The 14,526-nt window shown below is 40.0% G+C and overlaps 1 protein-coding gene across 1 annotated transcript; it reads right to left on the reverse strand.

Moving 5' to 3' along the window:
* Nucleotides 1-960: 960 nt before the first annotated feature.
* Nucleotides 961-13,831, reverse strand: C2H6orf58 (chromosome 2 C6orf58 homolog). Its single transcript, XM_010707354.3, is given in 7 exon segments — nt 961-1,210; nt 1,213-1,317; nt 4,749-4,987; nt 5,412-5,545; nt 6,671-6,855; nt 9,550-9,627; nt 13,479-13,831. Coding segments are annotated over 7 exon segments (1,146 nt in total). The 5' UTR covers nt 13,804-13,831; the 3' UTR covers nt 961-1,130.
* Nucleotides 13,832-14,526: the final 695 nt, after the last annotated feature.

Here is a 14,526-nt window from a genome sequence, read left to right on the forward strand (position 1 = left end):
AGGCAGGGTAGCCCTGAAGTGGTGGCTAAGCTAAGCTGCTTACTTTTATTTTGACATGAGTCTAAAGCTTGTGTTATTTTGAGCTATATTGTTCGTTATACAGTGCAAGCTGTAACTCTACAAGATGCAGCAGGCAGTGGCTGTGTTGCCATCCTCTGCTCTCCATCTTGGGAAGGCAGCTCCAGCCATTCCCATTTTCCAGGTAAAGTTTTTATAAAGTTGGAGGACCCAAGTCAGCAGACTTCCTGAGAAACTTCTGCCTTCAGGCCCCCTGTCCCAGTTTTCCTCAACTTCTGATGCCAAGTTTTTTTAATTAATTCTCTATATTGTGTTGTCATCTGGAAGAGTGTGATCAGCATCTGGATCTGATTCTGCTAGACATTGTAATGATGCACAATGCAAACTCAATTCTTTCTTAATAATCATATCTAATGTACAAAAGGAAAACTAACTCTACAGCTATATGGACTACCTAATCACAGAAATTGATGGATAAACCAATACTTTATTGAAATCTGTGTAGCAAACCAAATAACAGAAATTCTGTTAGTCACTTAAGAGCTGTGCAGAATAAGCACATTGGGCTCAGGATCTCTCGGGGGTGTCTCCTTAGCATCAGGTGCAGCACTTACCTGTTGCATAGCATTTTAGAGAAGGAATTCATCTGTACTGAAGTATGTAATCTTAAAAGCCTAAAATCTTTAATTGCAGCTGCTCTGTAAAACAGCAACTTCAGTAGGAAATTGTCAAAGCACTGGCTTTGGATCATAACTCAAATAAATGTTTTGGGAGATCATCGGTTAGACCATCAAGACCCTGAGTACATATCTGCTGGGATCACTGTACACAGGGGGAAGGAAACAGTCTGAAACTGAATGTAAGTTGCCTTCAATTTTCTCTCCAATAATGATGTATCATTTATGAAGTCAAAAAAGTAATAAACTCAGATTTTCTGTAAGGCATTTTATTAATAAGGAAATGAATTGAACAAATGAGCTAATTTAAGAAAAATTAAGGATAGAAGTATTGATTCAATATAAAGGAGATGCCCACATGGCTATTCAGGAAATCCTGCTGTAAAGAAACTACCAAGACCAGTTTACCAGATACATAACTGCTAAAATATTAAATCAATCAGTGCTGGAACTGCTTTTTCTCAGGAAAGAGGATGCTGTGAAATCAGCTCCTTTCAAATCGCTGTATATTCCAGTGGGTCAGAACTAGGACTGGAAGCCAAGTCCTCAATCAGTTTTCGGCCAATTTTCCTTGCCTCTTCAGTAGACATTGCCTTTTGCCAGAGCTTCAGCAACAATCCTCCTTGGAAAGAAACACAATGTGGCACTGTCAGATTAACATGGAGTACACACAGCTCGAGGCACACAAGGGATGAAGCACACGTCTGATTGCAAACACCTAACCACTCTCCTGTGGATAGTGAAATGTAGACAAGGGTGGAGCATGCCAATGGTGTAGTAATTGCCTACAGCTTTGTAGGAAGACACAGGCTATTCATTCAGCTCAGGTTCCTTTGTATTGATAGACACCTTGGCTTGTTCCCTTGTCACCAGTGTTGCAAATCAAAATGATTGAAGACGCATGTCAGGGCCTTGTTCTGGAATTGCACATAGCTTCATAGCTTATGAAGCAATGGCCTGATGGCTACAGTCATGCAGATCTCTGTTTTTACTCTAAATTAGCAAAGAATTTACTCTTCTATCCCTCTGAGGCCTCAAGCTAAAGAAGCGAATGACCCCTATGCTTTCATCAAGGCAATTAGCAATCATTCTCCATGAAGCATTCCTGACCAGTTCTGCTTCAGCACCAGTTTGTACAATGCTCATTGCCTGCTCCCCTCTACTCATCTCTATGATGTATACAGGAGCCACAGAGAAAATCTGAGGCAAAAGAAGAATCTACAAGAAAACCAAGAGTTTAACTATTCTCTTGTGAAACATGATTTAGTTTATAGAAGACAACATGTAAGAACTGAATTTCCATCATATTTTAACAGGGAGATGAGGAGTTAAGAGAAGGCAGCAGTCTGGCAGCCTGGGAGACCTTGTGGTGCTCCTGGCAGACCAGTGAGGCAGTAGGAGAGGCCTCAACCCACATATTGCTGCTGTTTTGCCTTCATATATCCGTAGGGAGCAAGAGCACTCAGTGAGTAAAGCTTCTCACTGTCCATTAGTGGAGAACATTTAGAGGCAGTTGTATTGTGTTTATATGGCAAAATTTTGGTAGTAGGGCTATGCAAGGTGGCCTCTGAGAGCAGAACCCAAGGCTACTCCATGTCAAGTCAGAGCTGTCTCCAGCTACCCAAAAGGGGCCCACCACTGCCAGAGATGAGCCATGACAGATGCTGGTTGTGCTTCTGGGAGCGGATTTAAGGATGGGTAAAATCTGCTGCATAGCAGCAGCTGGGAGAGAGAAATGTGAGAAAAAGCTCTGCAGGCACCAAGGTCGGTGCAGAGGGAGGGCAGGAGGTGCTCCAGGCTGGAGCAGGAGTTCCCTGCAGCTCAGGAAGAGCTTGGTGGCGAAGGTCAACCTGCAGCCCATGGGCACCATGTGGAGAAGATTTCCACACGCAGCCTTGGAGGAGCCCATGAGAAAGCAGTGGATGAGTCCTGAAGGAGGCACAGCCCATAGAGAGTCCCCACAGGAGCAGTCCCAGGCTGGAGCTGCAGCCCTGGAGAGGAGTCCACGATGGACCAGGAGAAGAAAGAGACTATGATAGAATGTTGTGGATTGACCATAGTCCTCATTCCCCATTCCCCTGCTCTGCTTGGGAGGAATAGGTAGAAGAGGAAAGCATTTTCAGTTTGCATTTAGTCCTCACTGCTCTAGTCTATTATCAATAGGCAGTAAATTACATCATCATCCCTTAAAAGCTGAGTTTGTTTTGACCATGATGGTAATTGGTGAGCCATCTCCCTGTCCTTGTCTCAACTTATGAGCTTTTTTGGTCATATTTTCACTTCCTGTCCTTTTGAGGAAGGAGGATGAGAGAGCAGCACAGTGGTGCTGAACTGCTCACCACTGTGAAACCACCATGGCAATATACATAGCACTGTCTTCATATAGCTCCCTGCTAGAGGCAGCTTTAAGGAAATGAAGAGTAAGCAAACTGAATCAAGAAATCAGATCTCTTTCTGGACAATCAGGAACCCATCCTACGAAGTACTGAAATCCACACTCAGCTGCTGTGGTTTACAGCACGAGAAGAGGACTTTACTTCTCACAGAATATGTTTAAAAGTTTGAAGAATCTGGCTCAACAAAACAGTATATCTCATTTTGTCACGAGTGCAATAACAACAAGGTCTAGCTTTTCAGATCCAGTCTGAGGCTGTCAGTCCAGAGCCAAATATAGTTGAATATAGTTTAAAGCTCCATTTCTGATCTGCACAGCTATCAGCAGGTTGAGCTAGCTTGCATGTAACCATCAACTGAAAGCAAAGCAGCCCTTCAAAGCAGAGTCAGGGAAATCTCCAGCGTGCAAAGCCAGGGATTTCAGATAGAGATCACACTGTTTATGGTTACACCCATGTAGAACATTTTAAGCATCCATGCCTCTTCTTTCTCCCTTCAGTCCTGCATTTATCTGCTCTGCTGCCCTGATTTCTACCCTGCAAGTCCTGCTTTCCCTTGCTGTCCCCACAGTGGAGAGATGAATTCTAGATTGGTAAAGAAATCTATGTTTCCATGATGCATTGCATAGGCTACCATGCAGGGGGACAGAGCCCTTAAAAGAAACCCTGAACTGGTGACATAGGTTACCAGTCATATGACAAAGCTGTTACGATCCTTATTCAAATTATGAAGCAATGTTCACCATTATGTGTGAAGAAAACAATCTGTGGTGTGAAGATGATCTTTTGAAATACATAGTATCTTCATTAAACAGCCTCTTCCAACAATAAATACAGCTACTGAGAGAATTTTCAGTGAAGTATATAGACAGGAGATCACAAAAACAAAACAAAACAAGAACAACACCAAAAAAAAAACCAAACTATGGCTCTTGATACTAGCTTTATGGTGTAACTTTACATTGTGTTTTCATTTAAATAGCTTCCTTTCATAAAGGACGAACAAATAAATAGTATCAGCCTATCAGAATACTGTAATTCTATGTCTCACCACTGGATGGTGATGCAGAACTTATTTTAGTTAAAGCCGTCTAAAGGATAGAGCTCTGCTGGGAGAGAAGAACGGTGTGATTCTGCATAATGTTTTCTATAAAACCAAAGATTGATATGGAAAACAAAAACAAATCCACAAAAACAAAAACAACAACCAAGCAGAATACTTGTGGACATACAAACCATTGTTTTTTATCTTTTTTTTTTTTTTTTTTTTTTTTCTTATAATGACCTCAATTGGTCCAGTAAATTGATTTACACTTTGGTGGTTTCAGATTTAACTTGTGAAATGCAAGCTAGTGCTCATTTTTAAAGTCCCTGGGTAAACTGGAGGAAAAAAACAGTAAGATCATATGCTTCTACAAACATAACGTTTGTCTCATGTGAAATCCTCATCACATACTGTCAGCGTTATCTCACTGCTGTACTTTCTTTCTGGTGCACTATTCATTTGTGGTTGTACTTTTAGCCATACTGTTTTACTGTTCATCTCTATGAAGTGATTTTACTATCGTATATTGAAAATAACTGCATTCATGTGGAGAAAGGTACAGAAACAGAAGACATAACATATATATGGACCAGCTTCTTCAGGTGGGGCTCATACCTGTCAATCGATTTGCTCTGTTAAGAGCTCTCAGTGATACAAGAACTCTGTTTTGCTGTGAACTGAAGCCACTGATGGATGGGAGGACATCCCCTTCAACAAGCATCCTCTGGGGCAGGAAAGCCTGGAAGTTGTTTGTAGTCTGCAAATCTGTAGAGAAATGTGTGGCTGCAATGAAATCTACACCATTAGCCCAGTCTTCGCCAAAATTTGCTTCTGGAACAGCAAGATATTTTAAACTGTAAGAAATAGAAGTAAAAAATGATCAGATAATTGAAACCCACAGTAGAACACAGTAATCTATCATTTATTCCAAATGAGTTTTGATCAGTGTAAAATCCTGAGCAATCTCAATTTAGTAGTGACTTAAAGCCTCCTGCAGCACTTAATGTATAATTTCTCCTGGCAAAACCATCTCTGGACAGGTTAGATTCAGCTCCTGGCTGGGGCCCTGGCTTTCAGATAGGAATCAGCATGTTGTGTAAGCCCATAGCCTGCCTGCCTATCACAACCTGTTATGCCAACGCTTCATCTCTTGCCAGATATCTCATGCTCCTAGTGAGGGAAAGTCTGGACCCTCATACAGGCATTATTCAGGCACTATTCTAACAAATAGGCATGCAGGTGAGAAGGTCCCCCTGGTCACCTCTCTCATTCCCGTACCTGTCCTGGAATTTGGGCAGCGCGTAAGCAATGGAGGCAACATGTGCCTTCCACATGTAGTGGAGAGCATCATCCAGCACAAAGGAGAAGGACTTCGCCGAGTTCATGGTTTTTTGCTCTGCAGACTGCAGATACTGCAGCAATAGGGAGAAAAAGGCAGAGAAATGAGAGGATGTTTTGAAATCAATCCATTTTTCACACTTACATACATACTTCACAATAGAATAATCTTTCAAGCTGAAGAAAACTGCTTATGAGTAGTTAGAATGTGTTACTTGTACTTTGTAAATAACTGTACTATCTGACAGAGGGAGAAATTATTAATATAGATTTCTAGAATGAATTTCTATTCTGACTGAAATTAATGGGATTTGCCATTCTTTAGCTTCAACAGAGCGAATGTTTTTCCCACATAATTTAGGTATTCTGTCATAGTAACCTGGACTCTTGTATCAGTGTGGTGGAAGTTTCTATGCTAAAATACTGAATTTCTTGAAAAACAGTAACTCTTTCAGTTGCAAATGCTAAAAATTTTCAAAAAATAAGAAAATGAGCCTTAATGGTTGTGATTATGTGATCACTTATAATAACTTCCTAAATATACTGTTTAGTATAAAGAATCTGAAGAAAACAAATGCAGTCTTGTTCTTAAAACCTATTCCTCTACTTACAATCGCCAAGTTACTTGTGGTTTTAATTTGCTGATCATTATCTATTACCTGACTGTGAACAAAAATGTTGAATAAAGAAGGTTATCTATAAAAATCATTATTGAACCTGTGAAGTAAGAAATACAGTCATTTTTGTGACTGGAGAGCAACTGAATGAGGTGGAAACAGAGTATGTAGATGTATTAAAAATATCCTCCTGAATTTCAGGGTTTTTTTGATGTTCAAAGGAATGAAAATGCCCTATAAAACCATCCCAAGACCATTTCTCAACAGTAATATCTATCTCACCTGCATAATTTGGAATTGCTAACATTAGGAGAACAAGTGTAACCATTAACAGTCTCTACGAACAGATGCTAAAATACAAAATAAGCTTGAAAGGAAGGAAAAGAAACAATAACCTGTAAGAATCCTGTCCTTCTCATCTCTCATTCATTTTATGTCATGCTTTCCTTTTTTCCAATTCTTACCTTTGTTGTTGAAAGTAAATCAAGCCACCAAGGTACAACAAATAATAGTAAGTGCTTTAAAAAGAAACACTCTAGTATAATCTCCTACAAAATATTTTAAAAATGTCAAATTGTTTACTTCAAAGTAAGCCTTCCACTCATCCATGAGCTTGGGAATGCGAGAACGGCAGTCAGCAACACTATAACAGAAATCATCTCTTCGGTCCTCTGGTGGCAGCATTTCTACCTCATACTTCAGCTCTCCAAAGAGGCCAGCATCCACTGCACCCAAAAAGGGTATGATAGCCAGGTAGTAATTCATACCTGCAGTAAGAATCGGAAAGGAGGAGGCTTTAACTGCCGAGAAACAAACAATTCCCACATGGAGAAATGAAGCCTCTACAACAGCAAATACAGGCATTTCAAAATGCCACTGATACCATTATGTCCATCAGTGGGATGTGTGTACTGAAATCCTCTAGTAGTAATAACTAGTAACTTGTATTGATTCACATACAACTTTCAGTGTTAGTTTATATGTTGGCCATAAGCATGTAGGAAAGCCAAGTTCGGCTCCTGCCTGTGTTGGACCACATCTTCTATGAAAGTGTTTGTATGACTTTTGATGTTCTTCGTGTTTGAAGAACAATTTTAGATTCTCCTCTTGATTATATCCTTCTTTGTAGAAATAAATTTTAATGACTTCCAGCAAAGAACAGCCTAAAGCTCAGATTTTTTCGGTAGGTAGCTCTGAGCCATTGAGTTAAGAGGTCATTTGCTCATGCTTAATCTCAGTGCCATAGATTGCCCAGATATTTGCACACGGTTCCAGCGTTGAGGACCAAAATCACCAAAGCATTATAACCTATCATGTGTCCCTATCCTAATAATTATTCCAGCTCCTGTATGTATGTGGGCCTTGCTAGGGATTCTAGAGGAGATGTATAGCAAGTGACAAGAGCCAAACAGAGGCCCCAAGTGATGAGAAGACAGTGTCTCACTGGGAGTCATTACTAAGCTGAGTCTTTATTTTCATTCATTATTTTCACCAAAGAAGCTGAAATTTGGATTTCACACCAGAATACACTTAAATTCTTTTCAATATACTTACACGTATTACTTATTTATACCTGCTTGGGGAACTCAGACAACAGAACAGTGCAACAAAGGAATACACTGAATATTATTCTAGGTCAAAAGGACAGGACTTCTTCAGCAGCAGTCTTTTAAGCAGAGTTTCTTATACCGTGGGACGTGTTAAACGTGAGTTTCTGGTTTCAGCTTATTCCCAGCTTGGTATGACTGTGCATGCCAGGAAGGGTTGCCCTGGAGACCAGACCAAGCTGCTTACATTCTCAGAACAATAAGGCATTTATCTGCAGTCTGAAATACTTTTTGTGTATTCCTGGTACAATAGGGTAAATCAAGGCTGAGATTATACATTTCCTGGAGGCAACAAAAATGCTATAATTACTTACAGTGTTCAAAAGTAAGTGAAGAGCAGGAATGCAAATACTGAATATAAATCTGATTTCTGTTCCAGGAATGTACTCAGCACAGGTCTATGCAGTGACCCCTCTTACTTGTCACTGCATGGGACACCTTCTCCTGAGCACCTAGTGCTATTTATATTCACAAACACAAATTGAACTTGGATTGAGTATCACAGTGAAATTTGGTTTAGTGCTACATTTACATTTTAATTTACTCTGTGCTCACAGCTTTGGTCACATGAGGAGATATGAATTCAGTTGCTATTTCCCTGTCAGAAGCCTCCACAACAAAGCACTGGTGTGATGGGGAGAGAGAGCAATTCACTGCAGCCAAGCAGCAGGTCTTGCGGAAAGGTGCACTCATGGCAGAACAGCAGGGAAACAGAGGGAGTGAGGGACAGAAGTGATGGAGTGAAAATGTGCTGGAGGAAAAAGAGGGAAAGGTTTTCCCTTTTCAATGGAGTGGAAGTGCATTAAAAAAAAAAAAAAAAGAAATTTTCATAGTTTTATTGACTTTAGATGTAAGTACTGACTGTAAGTCAAGCTTGTCTTCTTTCTTTTCTCCCCTCCTATCTGTCAGTTCCATTTTTTGAAAAAAATGGAAGCTAATCTTTCCAGAAGAGACAGATTTCCAGTTTCATTAAAAAAAAAAAAAAAAAAGAGCTTAAAAATACTGACTTTGACTCAAATTGGGTACAAGGAAAATTTTAGCTGTTTTGTTTGTTTGCTTTTAGATAATGTGTTCATTCAGCTTTCTGGATAATGGAAACAAAAGATCCTTCTATTTAGACTAGTCATGTTTATATTACTTAGTTTTCCTTGATGTAGGAAAATTTATTAAAATATTTTTGATTTATCAAATAAGAAAATTTAACTATTATTTTTGTTTTATGTGCAGACTCAGAAAAAAAATCGTCTTTTAAGATCAACTCTGTGAAAAATCCATCTGTACATTGTCCTTTAAGAAGTCCATTTCCACATAGAAGTTCTTTTCCACATAGAAGTCCATTTCCACATAGACACAGGCTGTAAAAATTATCAGAGGGAAAGAAGCTACATGTGTGTACTACCATTTGAGACAAAGAGCATTGTAATACTGGTTTTTTTTTATTTATGCTGGAAGTGTTATTTGGTGGGCTGCCCTGCAGAGCAATAGATACTCTTGACTTGCATGCAGCATACTAGATCACATCCTTTAATATTTGCACAGTTCTGAGCTAAAGGACGAAATATTCCCTATTTAAAAGCCTACTACTTGCTGTCTCACATTCTGTAATTTCTCCCATGATTCATGCAGAAAATCTTGCAGTGGACCTTATTTACCACAGGAGGATGAGGTGCTCCACCACACCTACCAAGAGTGATATCAACAACACACATGGCTGAATTAGGTCACGGTTGGCCCTTCACTAAAATTTGTCACTTTATTTTTTATTGGCACTGCCTAATGCAAAGGTGGTTCCAAACTATTGCCTTCTAGGACACAAATCATGTTTTGCAGAACATTGTAATAGAGTATACTTACAGGACCACCAACTTCTTACAGATATACACAGGTTTCTGTGGCCACAGGAAGTCCCATTGGTAGGATCTGCTAATCTGCCTAAATAAAACAAAAGAATGCACCAATTATTTCTCAATTTTTTTACACAAGAAATCCAATTGAGATTAATATATATCTATATACATCAGTAAATCATTGAGAATTTTGCTAAGCGAAGTAGATCAATTGCTGTTGTCCTGCTTCATAAACTACTGTTGCTACAGTAGTTGAATTTCTCAGTCAATACTTCATGCAGCACATAGTAATATGACCTTGTTTTACAGTTAAATTTATTGCTCACTGTAAATGTATTCTAGGAGTTTAGGGAACTGCCTGAAAGTGGGATACCACAATGAGATTTTTATAGATACATAAATATACATGCACATACAGCCATAAACATGCGCATAGCTGATGCATCATTTTCTGTAGATGCAAGTCTGCTTTTGTAGGATATCTGTTTAATGACCAGAATAGTACAAATTAAGTGTGCTAGTAATTGTATCACCTAATTGGGCTGTGTGATACAGAATTCCTTTCAGTTTAATGATGCATACAAACATTGCCTTCTTGTTAAGCTAAGCATGCAAATGTTGTTGTATCTGATTAGCAGAGTTTTCAAGCATCTGTTCTGTAACAAAAGTGCAAGACATTTCACAATTATTTGTGACAGCATGTAAGACATATTTCACGTTAAGCACATGACATGGAGGAGTAGCCTAACTCTGTAAAGCACTATGTTATGTACATCACATGGTAAATAGCCATGTAGGGAGTCAGGAAATCTGTTTTAAGTACGTGACATGAAAATACCATAGTCAGGTTCAATGACATAAGATGTTTCAGAAGCTCTTAATTACTGCCCTGAAAAGCACCTACTCTCTAATGAGTCAGTTGAATACAGATGTTGTAAATTCTGTCAGAATCACAGAATCACAGAATGGCCTGGGTTGGAAGGAACCTCAAGGATCATGAATCTCCAACCCCCCTGCCACATGCAGGGCCACCAACCCTAGACCAAGTTGCCCAGGGCCCCATCCAACCAGGCCTTGAACACCTCCAGGGACAGGGCATCCACAACCTCTCTGGGCAGCCTGTTCCAGCACCTTACCACTCTCTCTGTAAAGAACTTCCCCCTGACATCCATCCTAAATCTTCCCTCCCTCAACTTAAAACCATTTCCCCTTGTCCTGCTGTTATCTACCCCAACAAAGAGTTGATTCCCCTCCTGTTTGTAGGCTCCCCTTTAGGTACTGGAAGGCTGCAATGAGGTCACCCCTCAGCCTTCTTTTCTCCAAGCTGAGCAAGCCCAGCTCCCTCAGCCTGTCTTCATAGGGGAGGTGGGACAGTCCCATGATCATCTTTGTGGCTCTCCTCTGGACCCTCTCCAACAGCTCCCTGTCTTTCTTGTACTGGGGACTCAAGACTTGGACACAGTACTCCAGATGGGGCCTCACGAGGGCAGAGTAGAGAGGGACAATCACCTCCCTGTCCCTGCTGGCCACCCCTCTTCTGATGGAGCCCAGGATACTATTTGCTTTCTGTGCTGCAAGAGCACACTGCTGGCTCATGTTAAATTTTTTATCCATCAAGACCCCCAGGTCCTTCTCTGCAAGGCTGCTCTCAAGCACCGCTCCTTCTGCTCTGTATGGATGCCTGGGATTCCTCCGGCCCAAGTGCAAAACCTTGCACTTTGCTGTGTTGAACCTCATTATGTTCACCTGGGCCAACCTTTCAAGTCTGTTGAGGTCCCTCTGAATGGCATCCCTTCCTTCCACAGATCAGATCAGAACTTCATTGCATTCTTTAAAAACCCAAACAAATTTTCTGTTAAGACTCTTAATGCTTTTTACTCAAGTTCATGAACCATGTGCAGACAGATTATCCTAATCATCCTCTCCAGCTGACTGGACAGAGGATGCATGCTGGAGCATGCTAGCTGCTCAAACCCATGTCTTTGCATAGCAGAGCACCAAAAGAAAGAACTGGCAATGGAGAAGAATGCAGATCAACAGAATTTTCTACTTTGCTCCATGTCTTTACTTATTCTTTTCTTTACACTTATTCTAATGTCTCACCTACTATTGAGGTAAGAGTAAGAATATTTTTGTGCCATTATTCCCTTTTTTCCTTCTTTATATGTATAGATACTACTTTTCCTACTCTTCAGGCATGTCATGCCAGCTGAAACTTTCTTAAAATCCTTGCTTCTGGATTTGTTATTCTATATGCAAATGTGGGAGTAGAGACTATTCAGTTCCCTCAGTTTGTGTAGTTGAACTGTTCCAGTTTAGCTCCATCTCTAAAGTAACAATTTCTCTTTCCACAGACACATTCTAATCAACTATCCTGCCTTGCCCATCAAGATATTCTGTCCTGCCAATACTGGCTCTACTGTAAATGTAGGCAAATTAATGATTTATTTTTATGTCTATGAGTTGCTCATTACAAATACTTGTGCCACTCTTATTAAACTAGCAGTTTCACTTGTTCTTTGTAGTTTGTACAGAACTATACTCACAAAAATATTTTCTCAGCAATATAACCTTCACACCCAGACAGGATGGTTAAGGCAACATATTTCAGTGGTTCTTTCAAAAATCTGCTGTCCAGTACCATTTCCTCCTTTAAACTGTCCAAGATCATTCCACTCAAGTGTAACTTCTGCATGAAGGCGTCTTTGTTTCAGCCATTCACTGAATCAGCACTCCTGCACCATTCATCCTCTTTATCTTCTCTTTGTTTTCTTACATATAAAGAAGGAAAAGAGGAAAAAGCCTGCTTAAACTCCAACCAAATTCTTCTTGTGCTGTTTGCCAGCTAGTGGCCTTCATGTATTTTGCTATTTGTTCTACCTCCTTTATTTTGACTTAGTATTTAATTTTCTGTTAGTTGTGATTATATTTTGGCAGCCTTCCTTCACCACCAGCTGCAGTGTCTACATTTTCTTCCAGGCAAATATGCATCTTCAAAAAATCCTATGACCTCAAAAAGCTACAATTGCAACCAATGAACAAAAGCAAAAACTACAGCAAAAGAAGTCAGACAGATGCATTTGCTTACATCAGGCAAGAAGGATTTACTGCCAGGTACAAGTTCATACATGTCATGCTGCATGTGAGGCAGCATGTAGGAGAACACATTCCCCAACAAAGCCCTGTATACGATATTGCAGCCTTAGCTGCAAGGGACCTTTGGCATACTTTTCTGTGTCTGCTTCCCTAGTATGGGCTAGCCAGCAAATAAGAATGACTGCTCAGAAAACCACTTGCTTTAAACTAAGAGAGAGAAAAGGGAAGGAGAAAAAAGAGAGAAAAAGAATGGGGAAAAGAAAGAGAGAAAAAAAAAGAATTAACAACTTTTGTAGAAAAATACGTATTCAAAAATATTGAAGGTACTTCTAAAATAATCAGATAAGGCAAAAAGGAGAAAAAGTACTAGTGGGAGTGGTAAACGTAATTACGAGAATGAAACTCTACATAACATTATCAGCCAAAAGAAACCTATCAGTTAACAAATTAAGAACAATACTGTAATGTGCACACCCTCACATCTACCTGCAATAAACTGGGAAGACTGGGAATGCATTCTCAAAGATCTTCAGGTAACTGAAGTGTTGCCTTCCTCATTTGATCTGTTAGTGCTTCTAATCCACAGTCCTTCTGGATTCTAATCAGTTCTATGTCTAGTAATATCTTTTCCTATTAGAAAGTCAAATAGTAATTTCTCAAAAAAGTAAGATATTTCCTTCAGTGAGAATTTTTCTTTCAAATTGGCAGCTTAGCATAGTATGTCAAAATTTACAGTCTGAGTCTAGTAGTCTTGCGAGGCAGAAGCCTTGTAAAAAAGTGACTCAAAGCTGGTTTGGTAAACACTTATCTGTTCTAGTAGCTGAAGGACATAATTCATACCTGTACGAAATTGCCACCCATGCTGCAGTGGTAATCCCCAGAGAATGTTGCCGGAATTTTGGGATCCAAAGGCCGTAAAATATTTGGCTGAAGCCTTTAGCATGCTCTTATACACTCCCAGTCGTTCTCGATAGTTCCAAGGATTGATGACAGTGTTGTTGTCCTTAACTGGGAAATCCAGAAGGTTTTCAGGTGCAAAGTCCCACAGTGGGGGATAGATATCTTCTCCATTGTCATCTGTGTCACTCTGTGCTGTGGCAGCTGTTGGATTCAAGGCAACAACTACTATGAGAAGAAGAGCCTTTATGGAAAAGTAGGGCCACATGGTGGAGGTTTGTGACCAAGATCTTCATTGTTGCAGAGCTTTTATCATGCAAGGTGAGGGCTGGGCAAAAAGGGTGACTCAGACTGCAGAGGTCTCTGTCTCACTTCCTTCTTTTCAGTGACCCTGGCTTGGCACTGCCAGATGAACAAGCTGTGATTAATGCTCCTGCCTCTATCCTTCAGGAGCAATAGCAGATATTCAAGGGGGATCAGTATGACAGGAAAACATTCAAATCTGTGCTGTCCACAGAATATATCCACATTTTCCAAAAGCCCACCATGCTGCAGTACTGCTTGTATAGTAGCAATATGAACCTTTCTGTCCCTGCATTTCTTGCTAGTTGTGACGTTTTCCTTTCCCTACCTATTTCTTCCTTGTAAAGAGCAGACAGCAATGTCATAGATCTCATTTCTAAAATAGATGCAGGCAGGACTGAGTGGTTCCAAACAAAGTGATCTGAGAAGAATCTGGGTGCCCCCAAGAAGCAACAGTAGCATAAGCTTTAGGTATCTTTCTATTTTGGCTTTAGGACAACTTCCTATAGCCCTTAAACTGTTTGTGTGTTGGAAGGAAAAAAATAAGCCTTGTTCTAGGCAGTACAGTACTGGGCTAGTTGTATTTTTACCATCTGTTTTGTTTAGAAATGGTAATTATGAAGTTCTAAAGTCTCCTACTCCATCTCCACGATCTTGTAGATTCCACATGCAATACAAACGCAATACA

Source organism: Meleagris gallopavo, chromosome 2 (assembly GCF_905368555.1).
Source record: "Meleagris gallopavo chromosome 2, MGAL_WU_HG_1.1, whole genome shotgun sequence".
Classification (NCBI taxonomy): domain Eukaryota; kingdom Metazoa; phylum Chordata; class Aves; order Galliformes; family Phasianidae; genus Meleagris; species Meleagris gallopavo.